Source organism: Ochotona princeps, chromosome 22 (genome assembly GCF_030435755.1).
Source record: "Ochotona princeps isolate mOchPri1 chromosome 22, mOchPri1.hap1, whole genome shotgun sequence".
NCBI lineage: Eukaryota > Metazoa > Chordata > Mammalia > Lagomorpha > Ochotonidae > Ochotona > Ochotona princeps.
Window position 1 is genome coordinate 10,410,746 of NC_080853.1, and position 20,160 is coordinate 10,430,905.

General features: G+C 46.0%; 1 protein-coding gene across 2 annotated transcripts; it reads left to right on the forward strand.

The window, feature by feature from the left end:
• Nucleotides 1-540: 540 nt before the first annotated feature.
• LOC101518301 (E3 ubiquitin-protein ligase RNF113A-like) lies at nt 541-17,076 on the forward strand. 2 transcript variants are annotated; one of them, XM_058679757.1, is made up of 3 exons: nt 544-697; nt 7,025-7,178; nt 15,981-17,076. In XM_058679757.1, the coding sequence occupies exons 2-3, from the start codon at nt 7,029-7,031 to the stop codon at nt 17,025-17,027; spliced, it is 1,197 nt and encodes a 398-aa protein (XP_058535740.1). In that variant the 5' UTR covers nt 544-697; nt 7,025-7,028; the 3' UTR covers nt 17,028-17,076. The 2 variants fall into 2 exon arrangements, with proteins under 2 accessions (XP_004586120.2, XP_058535740.1); XM_004586063.4 differs by lacking the exon at nt 7,025-7,178 and having other exon boundaries at nt 541-697; nt 15,981-17,074.
• The last annotated feature ends 3,084 nt before the right edge of the window (nt 17,077-20,160 follow it).

Consider the following 20,160-nt stretch of genomic DNA (forward strand, 5'->3'; position numbering starts at 1 on the left):
AGTATAGTGCATTTTTAGAATTGATAAGCCAGTATTTGTAGATTATTAAGAGCAAAGTCCACTCTTTACATTAGAGTTCATTCTATATGTTATACACAATTCTGTGGGCGTTGACAAATGCACAACATGATGTGTCTATTATTAAAGTATATAGTAGAGTTCACTACCATGAAAATTCCCTGGGCTTCAGTTATTCCTAGCCTAGCCCCCAATCTTTAATAGTCACTGACCTTTGGCCTCTTTATAGTTTTGCCTTTTCCAGAATATTATAGATTTGTATTGTACAGTTTATAGCCTATTCTGACTGAATTCTTTCCCTAAGTAAAATGATTAGAAGCTCATATCGTATCGGATGAATACACCAGTCTATTAACTTATTCTTGAGAATCAACTTGGACCTCTCAAAAAGACCTGTTGAAATCCTGTTCCTTTAGTGGTGAACATGACCTTTTTTGCAGGCCTCTGGAAGTGGGCCCTAGCCCAACGTGACAGGTATCCTGACAAAAGAAAATGCCGTGTGAAGACAGAGATTCATGGCCACAGAGGTGGAAATCATTGATGTCATTGTAAGGCAGTGACTGGCAAGGCTCCACAGTCACCACCAGCACCAGGAAGCAGCAAACAAGAACTCGCAGCAGGCTCTGCAGGCTCAGCAGAGCCACCGACTCCAGGCACCTACCTCGAGAATAGTGACAGAGTAAGCATCTTGTGGGTTATTTTTTAATTTTGTGAAAGATCTGTTTTTCTTTATTTGAAAGGCTGATTTACTGAGAAAAAGCAGAAAGAGAGATCTTCCATCTGCTGGTTCATTTCCCAAATGGCCACAATGGCTGGAGCTGGGCCAGTCTGGAGCCAGAAGTCTCTTCCGGGCCTCTCACATGGATGTAGGGGCCCAAGGACCTGGGCTGTCCTCTGCTGCTTTCCTAGGCCATAAGCAGGAAAACTAGAACAGAAGTACAGCAACTGGGACTTGAACCGTGCCCATATGGGATACCAGTGCTACAGGCGAAGGCTTCACCTACTTCCTGTGCCATGGCACTGGCTTCATAGTTTTTTTTAAGCCTTTATTGCATGTATTTTGTTTTATTCTACTATGTATTTTATTTATGCAAAAGGCAAAATAACAATGAGGGAGACACAGAAAGAGAAAGAGATCTTCCATACAGTCTTTCACTCCCCCAAATGACTGTAACAGCCAGACAAGGCCAGGCGGAAGGCAGGAGGCCAAAATTTCATCTGGGTTACCGACATGGGTGGCAGGGCCCCAAGCACACAGGCCATCTTCTATTGCTTTCCCAGACAAATAAGCCAGCTAAATCGGAGATGGAGCAGGTGAGACTCAAACCAGCACTTCAGTATAGAATGGTATTACACACCCCACTGCACCACAATGTCAGCTCCATGCTTTGCTTTTCTTTATTATTGTGTAAATTTTATTTTTGATACGGTTTACGTATTTGATTAAGATACTAAGGGTCAAGGGCTAGAGGAAAGTGGGTATGACCATTGTTTTGACATTCTCTTTTTGTCTTTCCTGTATCTGGGGGAAGGGGAGAGATAAAGGGAGAAGCCACACCCAGCCTCCCAACCACCCCAGGATCCTCAATGTGGGGCATGCTGGAAGGGTCCTGCTCAAGTGGTTTTGATAGTTCCACAGTTCTGTATTGCTGCCAGTCTTGCCACTCCAATCACGATGAAACGTTCCCAGAACCCACCAGTAGTTATAGTCCACCTTAGAGTCTCCATTTGCCCAGTATTCACTGCCAACTCTTGGCTGGGGTAGTTGATCAATTTGTTCTGTTCTCCATCCTCTGTTATGGTACCAGGTGTCCTCTGCAGGTTCCAGTGTACTGCCAAATCCTCCATTTGCACCTGCATGTGCTGTCCACTGCTCCGTCTGAGCCACTGGGGAGACCCAGCTCTGACATATGCATTCCGTGGTCAGACCGTGGAACCTGCAATTTCCTCCATGGCTGGAGTTTTGAGTCCAGTGGTTCAGTTGGGGGGATTTCAGCTGAGATGATCCCAGACTTGATGCTTGAGTGTGCATGCCAATACAGTGTTCGGCATAGTTCGTAACTGCTAGACTACCGTGTTGGGCCCTAGATTTATTTTATTTTTATTTGAAAGGCAGAATTACGGAGAGAGAAAGAGAGACAGACAGATCTTCCAACTGCTGCTCACTCTCCAATTGGCTGCAATGACCAGAGAGCCAGAAGCTTCTTCTGGGTCTCCCACGTGGGTAGGTGCAGGAGCCCAAGGACTTTAGCCATCCTCCACTGCTTCCTCAGGTCTTTAGCAGGGAGCTGGATCAGAAGTGCAGTAGCCAGGACATGAACTGACACCTGTATGAGATGTCAGAACCACAGGTAGAGGATTAGCCTGATGTGCAACTGTAGTGACCCCTCCACATTGATCCTATATATATTTTGTTAGATTTATACTAGCTTATACTTTATGTATTAACTATGTGTTATATATATACTAACTTATATGTTACATATATATTTATATATACTAGCTTATGTTTATATGGTATATGCTAGGTTGTATTAGCTTATGCTAGCTTATATGTTTATAAGCTAGTTCGATTGGTATTGTGTTTTGCAATTCCAATTCAGTATGTTCTTTGCTGGCCTATAGGAGAGCCATGTTAGTCAGGCATCTTTCAGCCTCACTCTAATTGCTGATTAGTCCCAGGAGCTTTGGAAGTTGATTGGTTTTTTTATATACATTTTGTTATCTTCTGTGAACAAGGACAGTTTTACTTGTTTTTCAATCTGTGTACTTTTCTTATTACATTAGCTAGAACTTAAAAGAAAATGGCAAATAAGAGTGGTGAGAGGGGGCATTCTTGCCTGGTTCTGGCTTCTCACTGCTAAGCACCGTGCTTGTTGAAGGGCTTTTGTGGATATTCTTTTTTTTTTTAAAGATTTATTTATTTTCATTACAAAGTCAGATATACAGAGAGGAGAGACAGAGAGGAAGATCTTCCATCCGATGATTCACTCTCCAAGTAAGCCGCAACGGCCGGTGCATGCCGATCCGAAGCCAGGAACCAGGAACCTCTTCCAGGTCTCCCACAGGGGTGCAGTGTCCCAAAGCTTTGGGCTATCCTCGACTGCTTTCCCAGGCCACAAGCAGAGAGCTGGATGGGAAGTGGGGCTGCCGGGATCAGAACCAGCACCCATATGGGATCCTGGGCACATTGAAGGTGAGGACTTCAGCTGCTAGGCCACGCCGCCGGGCCCAATATTCTTTTATCAAGCTTAGGAAATTTTCTATCAATTCCTCATTTCCTAAGGGTTTTTAAATAAATCAGTTTTGGGCTTTGTCAGGTACTTTTTTCCTGCATTTATTAACATGACCAGTTTTTTTTAAATTTCATGGTGGAATACATTAATTGATTTTCAAATGCTGAGCTGCATTGTATGACTGGTATGAATCTCCCCTGGTTGTGACATAGAATGAATTTTAGGGCCCGGCGGCGTGGCCTAGCGGCTGAAGTCCTCGCGTTGAAAGCCCCGGGATCCCATATGGGCGCCGGTTCTGATCCCGGCTGCTCCACTTCCCATCCAGCTCCCTGCTTGTGGCCTGGGAAAGCAGTCGAGGACGGCCCAATGCATTGAGACCCTGCACCCGCATGGGAGACCCGGAGGAGGTTCCAGGTTCCCGGCTTCGGATCAGCGCGCACCGGCCATTGCGGCTCACTTGGGGAGTGAATCATCGGACAGAAGATCTTCCTCTCTGTCTCTCCTCCTCTGTGTATATCTGGCTGTAATAAAATGAATAAATCTTTAAAAAAAATTTTATACATTGGTGGATTTGATTTGGTTGGAATATGTTGAGGGTTTTTGTATTTATGTTCATGAGAGAAGCTGGTCTGTAGTTTACATTTCTGATGAAGTCTGGCTTTGATATTATAGTCTTATTTTTAAAAATATTTACTTATCTTTATTGGAAAGTCAGATTTACAGAGAGGAGAGACAGAGAGGAAAATCTTCCATCTGCTGACTCGATTACTGACTCCCCAAATGACAGTAATTGCTGGAGCTGAGCCAATCCGAAGCCAGGAGCCAGGAGCTTTTTCCAGGTCTCTCATGCAGGTGCAGGGTCCCGAGGCTTTGGGCCATCCTCTGCTGCTTTCCCAGGCTACAAGCAGGGAGCTAGATGGGAAATGGAGCAGCTGGGACATGAACTGACATCCATATGGGACCCCAGTGTGTGCACGGTGAGGATTTAGCCACTGAGCCATTTTGTGAGCCCGGTGTAAGGGTCTTGCTGGCTTTCTGGAAGTATTTGCCCTGCATTTGTCTTCTGGTGGAGAGTATACATGTTTGGTATCACTGATTCCTGAAGTGTTTGGTAGAACTCACCAGTGAAGTCATCTTGATATTTTATTTTCTTTTTTTGGAAGCTTGGTAATTATTAATTCAATTTCTTCTTAGGAAGTATGTATTTGAAAAACAGAGTTACAGAGAGATAGGGATAGAAAGAAAGATATCTTCCCTCTGCTGGTTCACTTACCAAATGGCTGTGACAGCCAGGCTGGGCCAGCCAAAGCCAGGAGGCCACAACTCCATCTGGATCTCCCATGTGGGAATTAGGGATTCCAAAATACTCCCAACTATCACTTACTGCCTTCTGGGTGTACATTCACAGGAAGTAGATCATAATCAAAGGAGCCAGGACTTGAACCAGGTATACAGATGTGGAATGAAGTTTCCCCTAGCAGCTACTTAACTACTGCACCAAAGGCCCACCCCAAGCTGCTGCTCTGACACTGGAGTCCTGTCAATGGCATGGCCAAGTGGTGGAGTGGGAGTCTTTCATAGTCTTGATATTAAATCTTCATTTTTTTGTTTGTTTTCTAAGCAAGCCGGAGTCCTTGCATTCTAACCTTCAAAAGAATTTCTTAGCCTATTTTTTCCTCCCCAATTTGAGACAGAAAAGTTGACAGTGGCTATAGTTATCCAGTTGCCTCTCTCTTCTAGGTCAGATAAGGTTCTGGTAGTGTAGCTTCCTTTGAGAGCAGAGAACAGAGTGCTCTGGACTTATTCCCAAAGGCCTCCTCTCCCCCTCCTCTTGCCAAGAGTGTACAAGGATTTTCTTTAGGTCCTTACTGTGAGAACTGAAGTGAGATTCCGGGGGTCCTCCCCTCTCCCCAAGAATGGGCCCCGAAATTTTTAAACTCTGAGGATGGTCCACACTCATCCTCCAGTACTTCCCACTTAGGCTGGCCCCTTGCGGGTAGGCTCTGCGTGCCTGAGATGACTGCACCCCTGGTGCTTCTGCCCCTGGTAAACTGTGCTTCCGTGTATCCTCTCTCCCTTTTCCGTGTGCATGTGCATTTTCAGGGCAATGGTTTTCTCCTATGAGGTCGGCTCTAAAAGAATCCAAGAAGGGTTTTTGATTTTTCATTGTCCAGATTTTTTACTTGTCGTGAGGATGGAGGGGTAGCTTCCAAGCAGTTCAGATGTGGGAGCAGAAGCTGGAAGTCACTCTGCAGTGAAATTCCCGCCAACATATTCCAGAATACAAACCCAAGGACCATGCTGTATAGCAAGCTGAACTCTGGGCTTTCAGTCGGTCTCTGACTCGCCGCTGGGCTGCAAGTCCCTTGAGAGCAGAAATGGTTTTGGTGCTTGGTTACCAAATGAATGCAGTTCAGGCAAGAAACCTCTGCCCTTCTAAAACACTGCTAGCTGTGACTGTCAGTCACTAAATTGCTCCCTGTGAGGACGATAGTCTGGTGATACCACAGGAATTTCGGGGGAGGCTTCGAAGTGGCCCACTGCAAGGCAGGCTTCAGTTGATGTACTGCTTTCACTGATGACAAGCCCCAAGGCTGGGAGGCCAGGCTGGCTTTGTCTTTAACTGTGAAAGGCGTGTAATTACTTTGAATCAATCAATCAGTCATCATGATCAATCTATTTTAAAAATTAAATTCCTGGGGCAAATGGTTAGCATAGCAGTTGAAATGCCTTTGTCCCATCTCGGCGAACCTGGGTTAGATTCCTGGTTCTGGCTCCTCAGGGCTCAGGAAGCAGCAGGTGATGTATCAACACACTGGGGTCCTGCCACTCACTAGGGAGACCTGGATGCAGTTCCTGGCTCCGGGCTTCAGCCTAGCCCAGTTCTGCCATTTGCAGGCATTTTAGAAGTAAACCAGTAGAGGGAAGTCTCTCTCTGTGTGTCTGTCCCTCTCCTCAGTCTGTCTCTTGAATACAAAATGACTGAGTTTCATAGATTCTATGTGCCTATTCTCACATTTTAACATCTCTGAAATCATGATGTGTTTTTTACCATCAATGGCATGCATGGTTTGAGTGGTAGCATCCTGTCTCCCACCTACATCCTTAGGAACACATCTTCGAAAATAACATCTTTTAAAATCAAGGAAATATAGTAAATTACCTTTTTTATGAAAGTAACACACAGAGTTTTGGAAGCTGAGCAGTGTTGTTTTCATTATGGAAAAGGACATCTTCTACCCCGTCATCCATTTGATAACCGCTCTCCAGGGGCCATTATTTTCAGCCCATTTAGCTGTTACTTCTGCCGTTTGCATCCATATTTCTAAATAACATGACTAACCAGCTACTTCTTTCTTTTATTCCTTTTCTTTCCTTTTCTTTTCTTTCTTTCTTTTTTTTTTTTTTTAAAGAAAAAAGCTCCTTCTCAGTCTTGAAGTTTTTGCTGACTTCCTACTAGGAGTGGTGGATTTTTCTTTCCCAAAGTTCTTCTTTTGTACACACATATTACATTATTTTTAAAGTGATTACTCTGATTCTAGTGGGGGTTGGTATTTAAAGTGTGTATATGTTATTGCAAGTACTATACTTGTCTCATTGTATTCCTTGGCGACTTTTCCTTTACTGTACCACTTTTTCTGTTCCCTAAGATTGGTGACATTTTTCTTTCTTTTTTACCTCTGAATTACTCCATACTATATTAGTTTCCTATTGCTACTGTCAAAAGTTACTGAAATTGAGTTACTTATAACCCATGTATTATCTTGCAGTTCTATGAAAACTAAGTACTTGGGGCAGACAACTGGTCTGGAATTAAGACACTGCTTGGAATATATGCATTCCATATCAGGGTGCCAGAGTTTGAGTTCCGTTTCTGCTTCCAGTTCCAGCATCATGCTAACACACCCTGGGAGGCAGCAGCAGGTAATGGGTCCAATACTTGGGTCCTTGTGACTTACATGGGAGACCTGAATTGAGTTCTATGCTCTCCTGCCTGTGGCCTGGCCTACCCCTGGCTATTGCAGGCATTTGGAAAATGAAACAAAGAATGGAAGATCTCTCTCTCTCTCTGCCTTTCAAATAAGTAAAAAGTAAATTAAAAATTGGGGAAAAAAATAGAATGAGAACAGAATGAGTCAGCTAGGATCCTTTGCTTAGAGTCTCACAAGGCTCAAAAGAGGGTATCAGCTGAGCTGCATTCCTTTCTGGAACTCCTGGAGCTGAAACTACCTCCAAGCTCATAGAGATTGTTGTGTGAACTCTGTTTCTTTAATTCATTTTAAAAAATTTTTGTCATTATTTATTTGGAAGCTGGAGAGAGTTATACAGAGATAGATGGAGAGATCTCCTACCTGCTGGTTCAGTCCTCCAAATGACCGTAACAACTGAAGCCAAGGGACCAGGAATTAGTCCAGGTCCCCCAGGCGGACGGCGGGACCCAAGTACTCTAGCTGTCACTTGCTACTTCCCGGGGCACACATTAACAGAAAGTTGGAATGGGAAGCAGAGGCAGGATTTGAATCCTGCCACTCCAATATCGGATACAGATGTCCCAAGTAGTGTCTTCACTGCTAAGCCAAACGCCTAATCCAAGCTAATCTCATGGTTTTATTTATTTATTTATTTTTAAAGATTTTATTTTATTTTTTATTGGAAAGTCAGATATACAGAGAGGAGGTATTTGGGTCCCTGCTACTCACATGGGAGATCTAGACTGAGTTCTGGACTCCTGGCTTTGATGTGGCCTGGCCCAGCCCTGGCTTTGCAGGTATTTGGGGAAGTGAACTAGCAGATTTACAAATAAATAAAGAGCAAAGGCAAGAGGGCTGGTGTTTGGATTTAATGACGAGTTAAAATTGCAGGGTAGGAATCTATGACAAGAAAACTCACATGAGATCTTTGATGTCCACCCATCCCATCCAGTATTGGTTTTTCATTTTAATGGGAGAAACTGAGACCCTGACTCACAGAGGTCTGTGGGTGTAATTGGAAACAGAGCCTCTACAGCTGGTGCTAACCTTACCTGAGAAGGGCAGGTTGTGTCAAGGAGCTCAGAATTGTCAAGGACTTGTTGAATTCTGGACATATGGTCACTTTGAGTCTTGTGTAAGTAAAGTCATCAGAATGGTAGGCATTATTAGCATGGTGGGGCTGACGAAAGAAGACATTCTGAATCTGCATTTCAATTTCATGATAGCTGAACCAGAAATAAGTTTCACAGTGTGGTTAGCTCTACCGATTTCTACCTGCAGAGAAAGTGGCAAGACACTGTCACGCTCTGGTACCTCCTCATGTGCTGGAAAGTTCACAGAGCTTTCCGCCTCCAGTCTCCTTCTTCAGAGTGTCAGCTGGGCATGGAGAACCATTAATCTATGGGGTGTTTGTGTGTGTATTTTGAGAATGATATTTTTTGGCATTTAATTTTAAGAAAGCACCTGCTGTATTCATTTAAAATCATGTATTTTTACTATATCGTGATACATAAGTATATTTTCAGTGCAAGAAAATAAAAATATTAAAGGTAAAAGCTGAAGTCCCCTATGATCACCAACCCCCCCCCCCCCGGCCCCCATGCCACTTCTCCTCTACAGAAGTAACTACAGTTTCCTAACAGTGTGTGCTGATTAGTCATGGCAGGTCAAGTTCTGCCACAGTAACAAACATATTCAAAATTGCAGGGTTTTACCATCACAGAAGTGTCTTTCTCAGTCACCCCACAGGATTGTCCTAAGATGGTTTTGGTGGTATTGGGACACAGGTTGAAGGAGCAGCTGGGACATGCTGATCTCAGGACAGAGGGAAAAGAATGATAGAGCCTCTTAAAGCTTTGGCCTGGTAGTCTCCCCTGTCTCTTTCACTCCCATTCCCTTGGGCAAAGCAAGTCACACCGCCACACCTGACTTCAGAGGGGTGGGAATGAAGGGCATAATGAGTGGCATACCTTAATGGAATACATATGCTATAGAAAGAGAGCTGTCTTTCGCAGAATGTATTATGGCTCTCAACCTTACGCTTTTCATGCAAAAAAGTATGCCTTAGACATCTTCCCGTGTTCTAGGAAGAGAAGGAGCCATCTGTACTTTAAGCCATGGCATAGCATGCCATACTACGGGAAGTACTATCGTTTGTTTAGCTGTTTCTCTGTTTGAAGATATATAAATAATTTCCAATTTCTTATTATTGCAGACAAGGATGTAGCAAATATTCTTGTACTTGTCCCCTGTGCGTACGTGTGACTGATTATTATGGGTATATAGGAGTGGGGTAGTTGGTGAGTAACTCCCCACAGGAAGTATGCCAATCCTCTGTAAGGGGAGAGCACTGTTAGTAGAATGTGGAGGCAAGAGTCCTGGGTCCTGGCAGGAGATGAATGCAGCCAAGCAGCCCTCCAGGGGAGGAATAGAGGGAGTAAATGCTGTGAGTCAGTCACTCCTCTCCGTCTCCTATTTGCGTGGCTCTGTGGGTTAGTGGAGCTAGACATCGTCACATGCGTTTGTAGGTACTTCATGTCTCCTCTTCTGTCTGTACATAGGCTTTGCCTCTCTCTCTTCTTTTTTTTTGTTTAGTTGAGAGGCAGATTAACAGAGAGGAGAGACACACAGAGAGGGACCTTCCATCCACTGGTTCATTCCTCAAATGGGTACAACAGCCAGAGCTGAGCCAGTCTGAAGCCAGAAGCCAGGAATCTCCTCCCTAGCTCCCAACTGGGTGCAGGGCCCAAGGACCTGAGCTCTTAGCCATAGGCAGGGAGCTGGATCAAAAGTAGCGCAGCTGGGACCAAACCAGCACCCATATGTGATGCTAGTGCCACAGGCTGTGGAATAGATTACCAAGCCACTACACCAGCCCCATTGCCTCCCTGTTTTCTAAGTGAGTTGTCTTTTTCTTGATGAACTGGTTAGAAATCTTAGGTACATTTTACCTCACAGTGTGTCACTTGTCAGTCTTTGCTTTGCCATAAAAAAAAGCCCTTTAAAATGTTGATGTGATAATTTAATCAATCTTTCATACAATGGCTTTTGTCTTGGGTCTTGTTTAAGGAAAGCCTTGGGCCCAACATGGTGGCCTAGTGGCTAAAGTCCTTGCCTTGAATGTGCCGGTATTCCATATGGGCGCCGGTTCTAATCCCGGCAGCCCCGCTTCCCATCCAGCTCTCTGCTTGTGACTTGGGAAAGCAGTCGAGGATGGCCCAAAGCTTTGGGACCCTGCACCCGTGTGGGAGACCCGGAAGAGGTTCCAGGTTCCTGGCTTCTGATCGATGCAGCACCGGCCATTGCGGTCACTTGGGGAGTGAATCATCAGACGGAAGATTTTCCTCTCTGTATATCTGACTTTGTAATAAAAATGAATCTTAAAAAAAAAAAGGAAAGCCTTCCTACTACCAGATGATCAGCATATTCTCTATTTTTCTGATAGTTTTATGAATTTTAATTTTTGATTTAATCTTATATTTAGTTGTTTCATCCATCTAGGATTTATATTTGGAAATGGCATGCGGTATAACCAGAGTAATTTGTTTTCCCACAGGTATATCCAGTTGACACAGTAGCATTTCTGGAATAATTCATTATTCCCTCATTATTTGAAATAACATTTCAATATATAATAAATCTCCATTAAGTTCAATGCTAGATTCTTACTTGAATGATTTGTTTGTAAAATCAAACTACTGTGTTTCAGCTACTGGCAATATGTTGCATCCTTTGGTATCTGTTAAGGCACGTTGTTCTATTTTTTTTCAATAGTAATCTTTGCTTTACTTGCATAATTATACTCTCCTGTGAATTTTAATCCCAAGCACTTGGACGATCTTTGTTGCCTTCCCAGACACATTAGCAGGATGCTGCACTGGGAGCAGAGCAGCCAGACCTTGAAATGGACTCACATGAGATGCCAGTATCATAGGTGCCATCTTCACTTACCATGCTGTAGCACTGGCTCTAGGTGCAGACATGCTAACCAATGTCTTAATCGCTAGGCTGAACACTCCACCACCACCACATGTGAATTTTAAAATCAGTTTATCAACTCCTATGAAAAATTCTCATGGCATTTTATTAGAATTGCATTGAATTTATGTATCTACATAGGGAGGACTGATTTCTTTGGGGTATTATGTCTTTCCCATCTAAGAAGGTGATATACACTTTCATTTGTCTCAGAGTAGAGGTTTGCCACTTTCCTTATAAAGTTCTGGCACATTTTTCATAGATTAGTCTCTAGGCATATTAGCATTTTTGTTGCTGTTTTAAGCGGTAGATTTTTTTTAAGATTTATTTTTTATTACGAAGGCAGATATACACAGAGGAGGAGAGACAGAGAGGAAGATCTTCCATCCGATGATTCACTCCCCAAGTGAGCCGCAACGGGCCGGTGCACGCCGATCCAATGCCGGGAACCAGGAACCTCTTCCAGGTCTCCCACGCGGGTGCAGGGTCCCAATGCATTGGGCCATCCTCGACTGCTTTCCCAGGCCACAAGCAGGGAGCTGGATGGGAAGTGGAGCTGCCGGGATTGGAACCAGCGCCTGTATGGGATCCCGGGGCTTTCAAGGCGAGGACTTTAGCCGCTAGGCCACGTGCCGGGCCCTTAAGCGGTAGATTTTATCCCATGATTTCTGCAACTTGATTGTTGTATGTATGTCCAAATAGCTAAATTCTCTCATTAGGTCAATTAATGCATGGGCCTTGCTCGTGTTCTCCCTTCCCTCCATGTGCAGACACAGCAAGAAGGTGACCTTGCCTGAGCCAGGCAGAGAGCTCTTGTCAGGACGGGACCATCCTGGCAACCTGCTCTTGGTCTCCATCCTTAAGAGCTATAAGGGAATAAATTCCTGCTGCTTAAGCCCCTTGGATTTTAAAAATACTTTAATAATGCAGATTTAACCCTTTCTTTCCAATTTTGTCTTTTTTTTTTTTGCCTCACCAAGACAGTTTTTAAAAGATTTATTTATTTTTATTGGAAAGGCTGATATACAGAGAGGAGAGACAGAGTGGAAGATCTTCCGTCTGACGGTTCACTCCCCAAGCGGCTGCAACGACTGGAGCTGAGCCGATCCGGAGCCAGGAGCCAGGAGCTCTTCTGGGTTTCCCATGCGGATGCAGGGTCCCAAGGCTTTGGGCTGTCCTTGACTGCTTTCCCAGGCCACAAGCAGGGAGCTGGATGGGAAGTGGGGCCGCCAGGATTAGAACCTGCACCCGTATGGGATCCTGGGCATGCAAGGCGAGGACTTTAACCACTACGCTATTGCGCCGGGCCCTCACTAAGATAATTTTTAAAAAATAGAACAAGGCCTGGGGTGGTAGTCTAATGGCTAAAGTGCTTTTCTTGCATGTGCTGGGATCCCATATGGGTGCCTGTTCATATCCTGGCTGCTCCACCTTGCATCCAGCTTCCTGCTTGTGGCCTGGGAAAGCAGTCGAGGATGGTCCAAAGCCTTGGGATCCTACACCTGTGTGGGAAACCCAGAAGAAGCTACTGGTTCCTGGCTTCAGATCAGCTCAGTTCTGGCCATTGTGGCCACTGGGGGAGTGAACCAGCAAATGGAAGATCTTTCTGTCTCTCCTTCTCTGTAAATTTCACTTTCTAATACAAATGAATAAATCTTTAAAAATAAATAAATAAAAAGCAGAACGAGGGGCCAGCATTTGGCACAGTGCTCAGGATGTTGTTGCTTCCTGCCAGTGCACATCCTGGGAGGCAGGAGGAGTGACCCGTATGACTGGGTTCCTGCCCCCACACGGGAGACCCAGATTTAGTTTTAAACTCTCTGCTTAACCCTAGCCCAATCTCAGTTGGCCACAGGAATTTTGGGAGTGAACCAGTGGATAGAAGATCTCTCTTTGCCTCCCTCTGACCCTCTTTCTCCTCGCCTTCATCTCTCTCCTTCTACTCTTTGTAATCAACATGAATTAAATAAGTAAAAAAGAAAATTAAAAACCAAACAACATTCTCTGGGCTTCCTTGCCGCTAAGGCGGAGGGCCTGTCGCTTTTCACATGGGCTCATTCACGATGAGGGGAGCGATGGCAGGAAGCAGAAGTCTGTTGAACTGTTCACTGCTGGGTGCTGTCTCCATTAGGGTTGAGTTGGTCTGGGAAGAACCAAGGTGGTAGTGGCACTAGCAAGTTAAAAGTTGTTTTACTTGCCCTTTCCTGTAAAAGTTGAACATGGGAAATTTGAAGTTGACTTGATGGTTTGTGCTGTGAAATATTCTGGGACTTAGGTTCCTTTAATCTTGTTTGTACATGCTACACAAACTGCCATTCCGAAGCTCACTGTGTGGCCAGAATAACTGCTACAGTCCCTTCCATTACATCTGCATCCGAGTCCGAAAAGGTGAAAGTATTAAGTGATCTCTTCCATCTCTCAAGGAAGTTTCTAGACTCTGTGATTATCTGTTTTATATCCTATTGGACAGAAGTTGGTTACATGGTCATAACTGGCTATGAGGTTAGGAAGTCTGGCATTTATTCAGGGAGTACCATGTGCTTAGATGCAAGATAGATGACCTGTCCACATGATTCATGTTAGCTAAAGGCCAGGATCGAACAGATATCTTTCTCTGGCAGTTGAGGTAGTCTGACTTTCTGGGAGGAGGGATCCTGCCCTCTGACCTGCATGACCTCTGACTCTCCCTCAAGGATGCTCATGCCTGACCAGTATCCTTGTGGCCACACACTATGTATATTTTAATGTCACCTCTTTGGGGGCTGCATTGGCATTGTAGCTCTGTTTCCTGATGGTTTAGGGACTCTGAACTTTCATGCTTTGTGGAAGAAAATGAAATATGTATTAGAGGATATTTAATCTGCCAGAGATACTGAGAAAAATGCTTGGTCTAATTAGACCATCTTCCACTACTTTTCCAGGCACATGATAGCAGGCTGGATAGGAAGCCGAGCAGCCAGGATTTGAACCAGTGGTCTGGTGTGGGATGCCAGCATCCTGAAGAGAGGCAACTTAACCCACGGCATCCATGTTTCTTCCCTTTCTAGTAGCTCTTTGCCTGCATTTTCACCTGCAAATAGCTTCCTGTTCCACTAAAGCAGAAACGGGCCATGTGGGTAACTTGCTTCCAGAAGGTGGCACCAGCAGATAAGGTCGCAGTCCTATACGGCTCCGTGTTAGTTCACCATCCACAGATGCCATGTCATGCATCATTTTGTTTGATTCTCCCTTGTCAACTGTTTGCCCAATGCTGACTGTCCCCTCATTTATCTTTGCATCCCTTCCTCAGCAATTGCCTTCCGAGCTCTTCCTACAACCAAAGACACCTTAAATTCCTTCTGAAGTGTCATGCTGGCTGAGAGACATGAAAGCGCTGAAGAAATGCTAGACTCTGCCAGAAAGCTGGGCTTGAGAGAGCTGAATTGGCAGTCCCAGCCCCTGCTGGCTTTTGGTTCTGGGTTGGGGTTGGCTCATGCTCTCTAGGAGGCTGCTTTAATTTGAGTGGAAATTGTGAAGTTTGAAAGCCTGGCAGGAACTGGCAGGACCACCTGCAGTCTTTCCCAAGGGGCCACTGATTCCGGAGCAGAGCACCTGGGCCCTGGGCTGCTCAGCATTGCAGAGAAAGGGGAAAAAAGACAGGAGCCGCAAGGGGAACAGAGGAAAGTGTTGAACGTCTCCGGGGCCAAGGGCAGCTCACTTGGATTCAGAGTTCTGGCAGACCCAAGCACAGCAAGCAAACCTGGAAGCCAGGAGTCCAGGCCCGGCTGACAGCCATGTCCATGGTGGAGACAGAGTGCCCCACCCTTCTCACACTCCCTCCCAAACTGCAAGGCAGTGAGCACAGTTTGCAGGGTCTCCAGCAGGGCTCTCTCCATGGTAAGGTCTCTCAGACACCATGCTTAGGTACTCAGAGAGCCACCATCCATGCCTTTTAAAGTGAATATTGTGGGAGTTAATAGCAGGGTTCATGCATAGGTGTTTGTGTCTGTCCGTGTGTTCATGACTTGGAGAGAAGTCTCTACGCAAACATCTCCGTTGTTGTGTTGGGTCATCTTGAACCGCAGGTATGGAGTGAGTTCTGGGATAATGGAGGAGGGACAGAAAGGAGGAAAAGGGGGTAAGGGGAAAAAGACACCCTGTCAGGTGTGCATTTGGCTGGCAGTTCAAACCCTCCACTTGGGACTCCTGTATCCCATTTATCAGAGTGGCTAGATAGCATCCTGGCTCTGCTCCTGATTCCAGCTTCCTGCTGACACACACCCTTGGAAGGCTGCAGGTGACAATGACGCAGGTGGTTGAGTCCCTGCCACCCAGATTGGAGTTCCTGGCACCTGACTTTGACCTGGCCCAACCCTGGCTGTTACCCTGGCTGTTATAGGCATTCAGGGAGTTAAGCTGCAGATAGGAGATTTTTTTTTTAAGATTTATTCATTTTTTTATTGGAAAGTCTGAAACCAGGAGCCAGGAACTTCTTCCTGGTCTCCCACGTGGGTATAGGGTCCCAAGGCTTTGGCCGTCCTCTGCTGCTTCCCCAGGCACAGGCAGGAAGCTGGAAGGGAAGTAGAGCAGCCAGGATACGAACGAGCGCCTATATGAGATCCCAGTGCATGCAAGGCAAGCACTTCAGCCATTTAGGCTACTGCGCCAGGCTCAGATAGGAGATGTTTATCCATTTATTGCTACCTTTCAAATAAAATAAAATAAAATAAAGAATTTAAGAACCATACAAACAGACATTTTTATGATCAAAACCATGTCTATTGTCTCGCCAACTCAGGACTCCACAATGGCGGAGCTGCTTCCTTCAGAGGACAGTACAGATCAGGTGTGCACCTTCCTCTTCAGAAAGCCTGGGCAGAGAGGGGCTGCAGGCCCCCAACAGCGCCGGGTCTGCCACCCCGAGTCCGGAGACAGTGATGAAAGTAGCAGCGATGAAGGCAGCAGAGTGGTCCGACCACAGAAGAAGCGAGTGGTCCACAATCCAATGATACAGAAGACATGCAGCAGTGCTAAGCAGAAGGTGTCCCATGGCCACTTGAGCAGCGACGAGGAGGAGCCAGGAAACGAGCCGGAGACTGTGGGAGTGGTCTACAAGTCCACCCGCTCGGCGAAACCCGTGGGGCCGGAGGACATGGGGGCGACAGCCATGTTCGAGCTCGACACAGAGAAGGAGCGCGACGCACAAGCCATCTTTGAGCGTAGTCAGAGGATCCAGGAGGAGCTGAGGGGCAAGGAAGATGACAAGATCTACCGGGGAATCAATAATTATCAGAAATACATGAAGCCCAAAGATACGTCCCTGGGCAATGCCTCCTCCGGGCTGGTGAGGAAGGGCCCCATCCGGGCCCCCGAGCATCTGCGGGCCACTGTGCGCTGGGATTACCAGCCCGACATCTGCAAGGACTACAAGGAGACTGGCTTCTGCGGCTTCGGGGACAGTTGCAAGTTCCTCCATGACCGTTCAGATTACAAGCACGGGTGGCAGATCGAGCGTGAGCTTGCTGAGGGTCGCTATGGGATCCTTGAGGACGAAAATTACGAAGTGGGAAGCAACGATGAAGAAATTCCATTCAGATGTTTCATCTGTCGACAGACTTTCCAGAACCCAGTCGTCACCAAATGCAGGCATTACTTCTGCGAGAAGTGTGCACTGCAGCATTTCCGCACCACCCGGCGCTGCTACGTCTGCGACAGGCAGACCAATGGCGTCTTCAATCCAGCCAAAGACTTGATTGCCAGGCTGGAAATGCATCGAGGGTCGGCAGCCAGTGCTGCAGCCCACTTTCCAGCAGACCCCGAGGAGGGTTCAACCCCCATTGCTTAGGTTTCCCTCAAACTCAAAAATAAATGGTTGTTCTTTTAGGGGAAAAATATTTATTGCATGTCTGGAGTTACGTGAAAGCCCACATATGATCCACATGGTAGATGTCTACCACATGTTAGTCACTGAGCAGTGACGCGCTTCCAAAGGATTTTACTTCTTTCCTAATAACTTTATATATGTTTGAAGTATTTTTGTAGCGAGCACTCGAACAAGAAAAGTAGAGGAAAATGAAGCCACAGAAACTACTGCAAACCAATGGGAAAAGCAGTAAGAAAAATCTAAGGTATTCGTGTTTAGTTGCATTCAAAGTCTAATGTCTTCATTTCCTGGCTGTGTGACTCAAAAAACCACCTAACCTCTCTGAGCTTCCATGTTCCCTTTAAAAACAGGGATGTTGTGAACAGCTTTTCTTGTTGGCCACCTAGGATTCTTGCCCCCAGCTTCCCTTTGGGAAAGTCACTGTATCTCAACTCACTGCAATTGAATGGGATGACATTAACCCTAGGTACAGGGGTAGACTCACAGCCTAGGGTTAGCCAATCAGGTTATTTCACTGCTATGCCTCACCACATTGATTAACTTAGAAATATGTCCATAACTTCATCTGGGCCAGTAGGAATCAGGTCTAAGATGTTTTCTGGAACTACTAGGAAAGAGAAGCTGCTAGGATTCTGAGGTGGCAGGACTAGAAGCCTGAAGCCACCTCACCTACCAGAGGGCAGTCTGCAGAGCAGCTTGAAAATGCCAGCCCAGGGCAGATGCAGCTGAGTGGCAGAGCCTGCTACATGCTCCTGTCCTGGACTAGTATGGCGTTTTCTGCCTCTTGGATGGGAATTGGACTCCAGGTTGAAGGAATCCAGTGAAGCAGGCAATTCCCTTAAATGGAGGGAGGTGGAGGGGGACCCAGGGGCTACCAAGCACAAGGGAATGCCTTAGTAAAGTGGATGACCATAGTCAAACCACTGAAATCTCAGTAGCCAACTTTCCCCATCTGTAAAATGGACACCTGGGAAAGCAGCAGAGGCTGGCCCAGCTGCTTGGGCCCCCTGTGGGTTACATGGGAGACCTGGAAAGAGTGCAGGCTGCTGGTGTCCACCAGGCCCAGCTTGAGCCAGTGCAGCCAGTTGAGGGAGTGGACTAGTGGACAGAAGAGTCCTCTTCTGTCACTCTGCTTTTCAAATAAATACATTTTGAAATTTCTTGATTTCTAGTTTTTGGCAATGAATACCAAAAAATGTTACAAACACCATGTGGGCTCAAATGGTACAGACCCAAAAAAAGGAAAGCCAGACTGGAGCCTGAGGGTCCAGTGTGTAGTCCCAAGTTGCCTGGGGGAGACAGATGGTTTCTTCGACAGCTTGATACATTTGGAGACAGAAAGATGTGGGGTGATGGACAGAAGAAAGCATGAGGATCTTTGGTGGGGAGCTTTCTAGTCCCTTGGGTGGGCCAAGGAACTGGGATCAGGCATCCCAGGCACAGGAGAAAGGCACAGGGGTCAGGGATTGGGCACTGGGCAGGAGGCACAGCCTGGAATGTGATTTTGCTTTCCCACATCAGTCGGCTCAACAGCTTGGCAATTAAACTTTTCGATTAAACTTTCTGCTGTTAGGGGCCTGGCACGGTAGCCTAGTGGCTAAACTCCTTGCCTTGAATGCTCCGGGACCCATATTGGCATTGGTTCTAACCTTGACTGCCCCGCTTCCCATCCAGCTCCCTGCTTGTGGCCTGGGAAAGCAGTCGAGGACAGTCCAAAGCCTTGGAACCCTGCATCCATGTGGGAGACCCAGAGGAGGCTCCTGGCTTCAGATCAGCTCAGCTCAAGCCCTTGCAGCCACTTGGTGAGTGAATCAGTGGATGGGAGATCTTCCTCTCTGTCTCTCCTCTTCTCCTCTTTTTTTTTTTTTCTTCATGAAAATTTTCTTTGTTGACCTACATTACATTTTACCCTTCTTCCAGGGTTTTAAGAATCTAAAAATGGGGCTTTTAGTTTGATGGACATGATAAAATACTGTAGTATGTTCCTATGAGTCTTCATATTACAGGAGGGAAGCAAGTGATTTTTTTTAAGATTTATTTTTATTGAGCAGTCAGATATACAGAGAGGAGAGACAGAGAGGAAGATCTTCCGTCCATTGATTCACTCCCCAACTGACTGCAATGGTTGAGCTGAGCTGATCCGAAGCCAGGAGCCAGGAGCTTCTTTCAGGTCTCCCATGCGGGTGCTGGGTCCCAAGGCTTTGGGCTGTCCTTGACTGCTTTCCCAGGCCACAAGCAGAGAGCTGGATGGGAAGTGGGGCTGCTGGGATTAGAACTGGCACCCATATGGGATCCTGACACGTATAAGGTGGAGACTTTAGTCTCTAGGCTACCGTGCTGGGCCCTGCAAGAGGGAAGCAAGTGACTTCTAACTCAGAGGAGAAATTCCTTCAAATACCTTCATGTATGTCATCCTCCAGGTCAGCCAGAGTTGATGCATTAGAAAGTGAGTATGAGGAAGATTGGCTGTCTGAGTCAGTTTTGAGATGCCATTAACTGTCATGCCACTCTGGGCGTTGATGTTATCATCCAGTTTCAACACTCCAGGTCAGGTGGAAGCCATTGGTCATCATAAAAGTTCTTCACATCCTCAAGCATCGCACAGTCATTTTTCTGTTCCCAGGAAGAAATCCTGCAATGTTCAGCAGGTGTTTTTCAGTGATGCTCACCTCTGTCACACCTGGAGAAGATTCTAGCATGTGGGTGATGTCCAGGGTCAGTTTCTCTAGATATACAATCTGACTTTCCAATAAAAAAATTAATTAAATATTTTTTTAAAAAGTTCTGCTATTTTTGATAGAAAACCAGTGCCTGCCTCTGTGCTCCTGCCAAACAACTGTGTCCTGTAACAACAACAAAAAGCCCAGCCAAAGATCACATCTCCTTCCCTGCCCACATCCGGGTCCTCTTGCTCCCCCAGGGGAGGAGAGGAAGTCTAGGACCATTGGCCTTTGTCTGAATAGCTTGGACTGGCTAGTACAAAGAGCCATACAGGAGAAAAATGTTTCCTTGCTATCCAAATCACACTTTGCCCTGTGTCCACAGCCAAAAGCAGTCGATGATCGAGAGATCCCATGGGTGACCAGTAGGCCCG

Coding starts and splice junctions, on each gene's coding strand:
- LOC101518301 (XM_058679757.1), top strand. CDS start 7,029: ATGAAAACTAAGTACTTGGGGCAGACAACTGGTCTGGAATTAAGACAC. Junction 7,179..15,980: donor ACCCTGGGAGGCAGCAGCAG/GTAATGGGTCCA, acceptor TCGCCAACTCAG/GACTCCACAATGGCGGAGCT.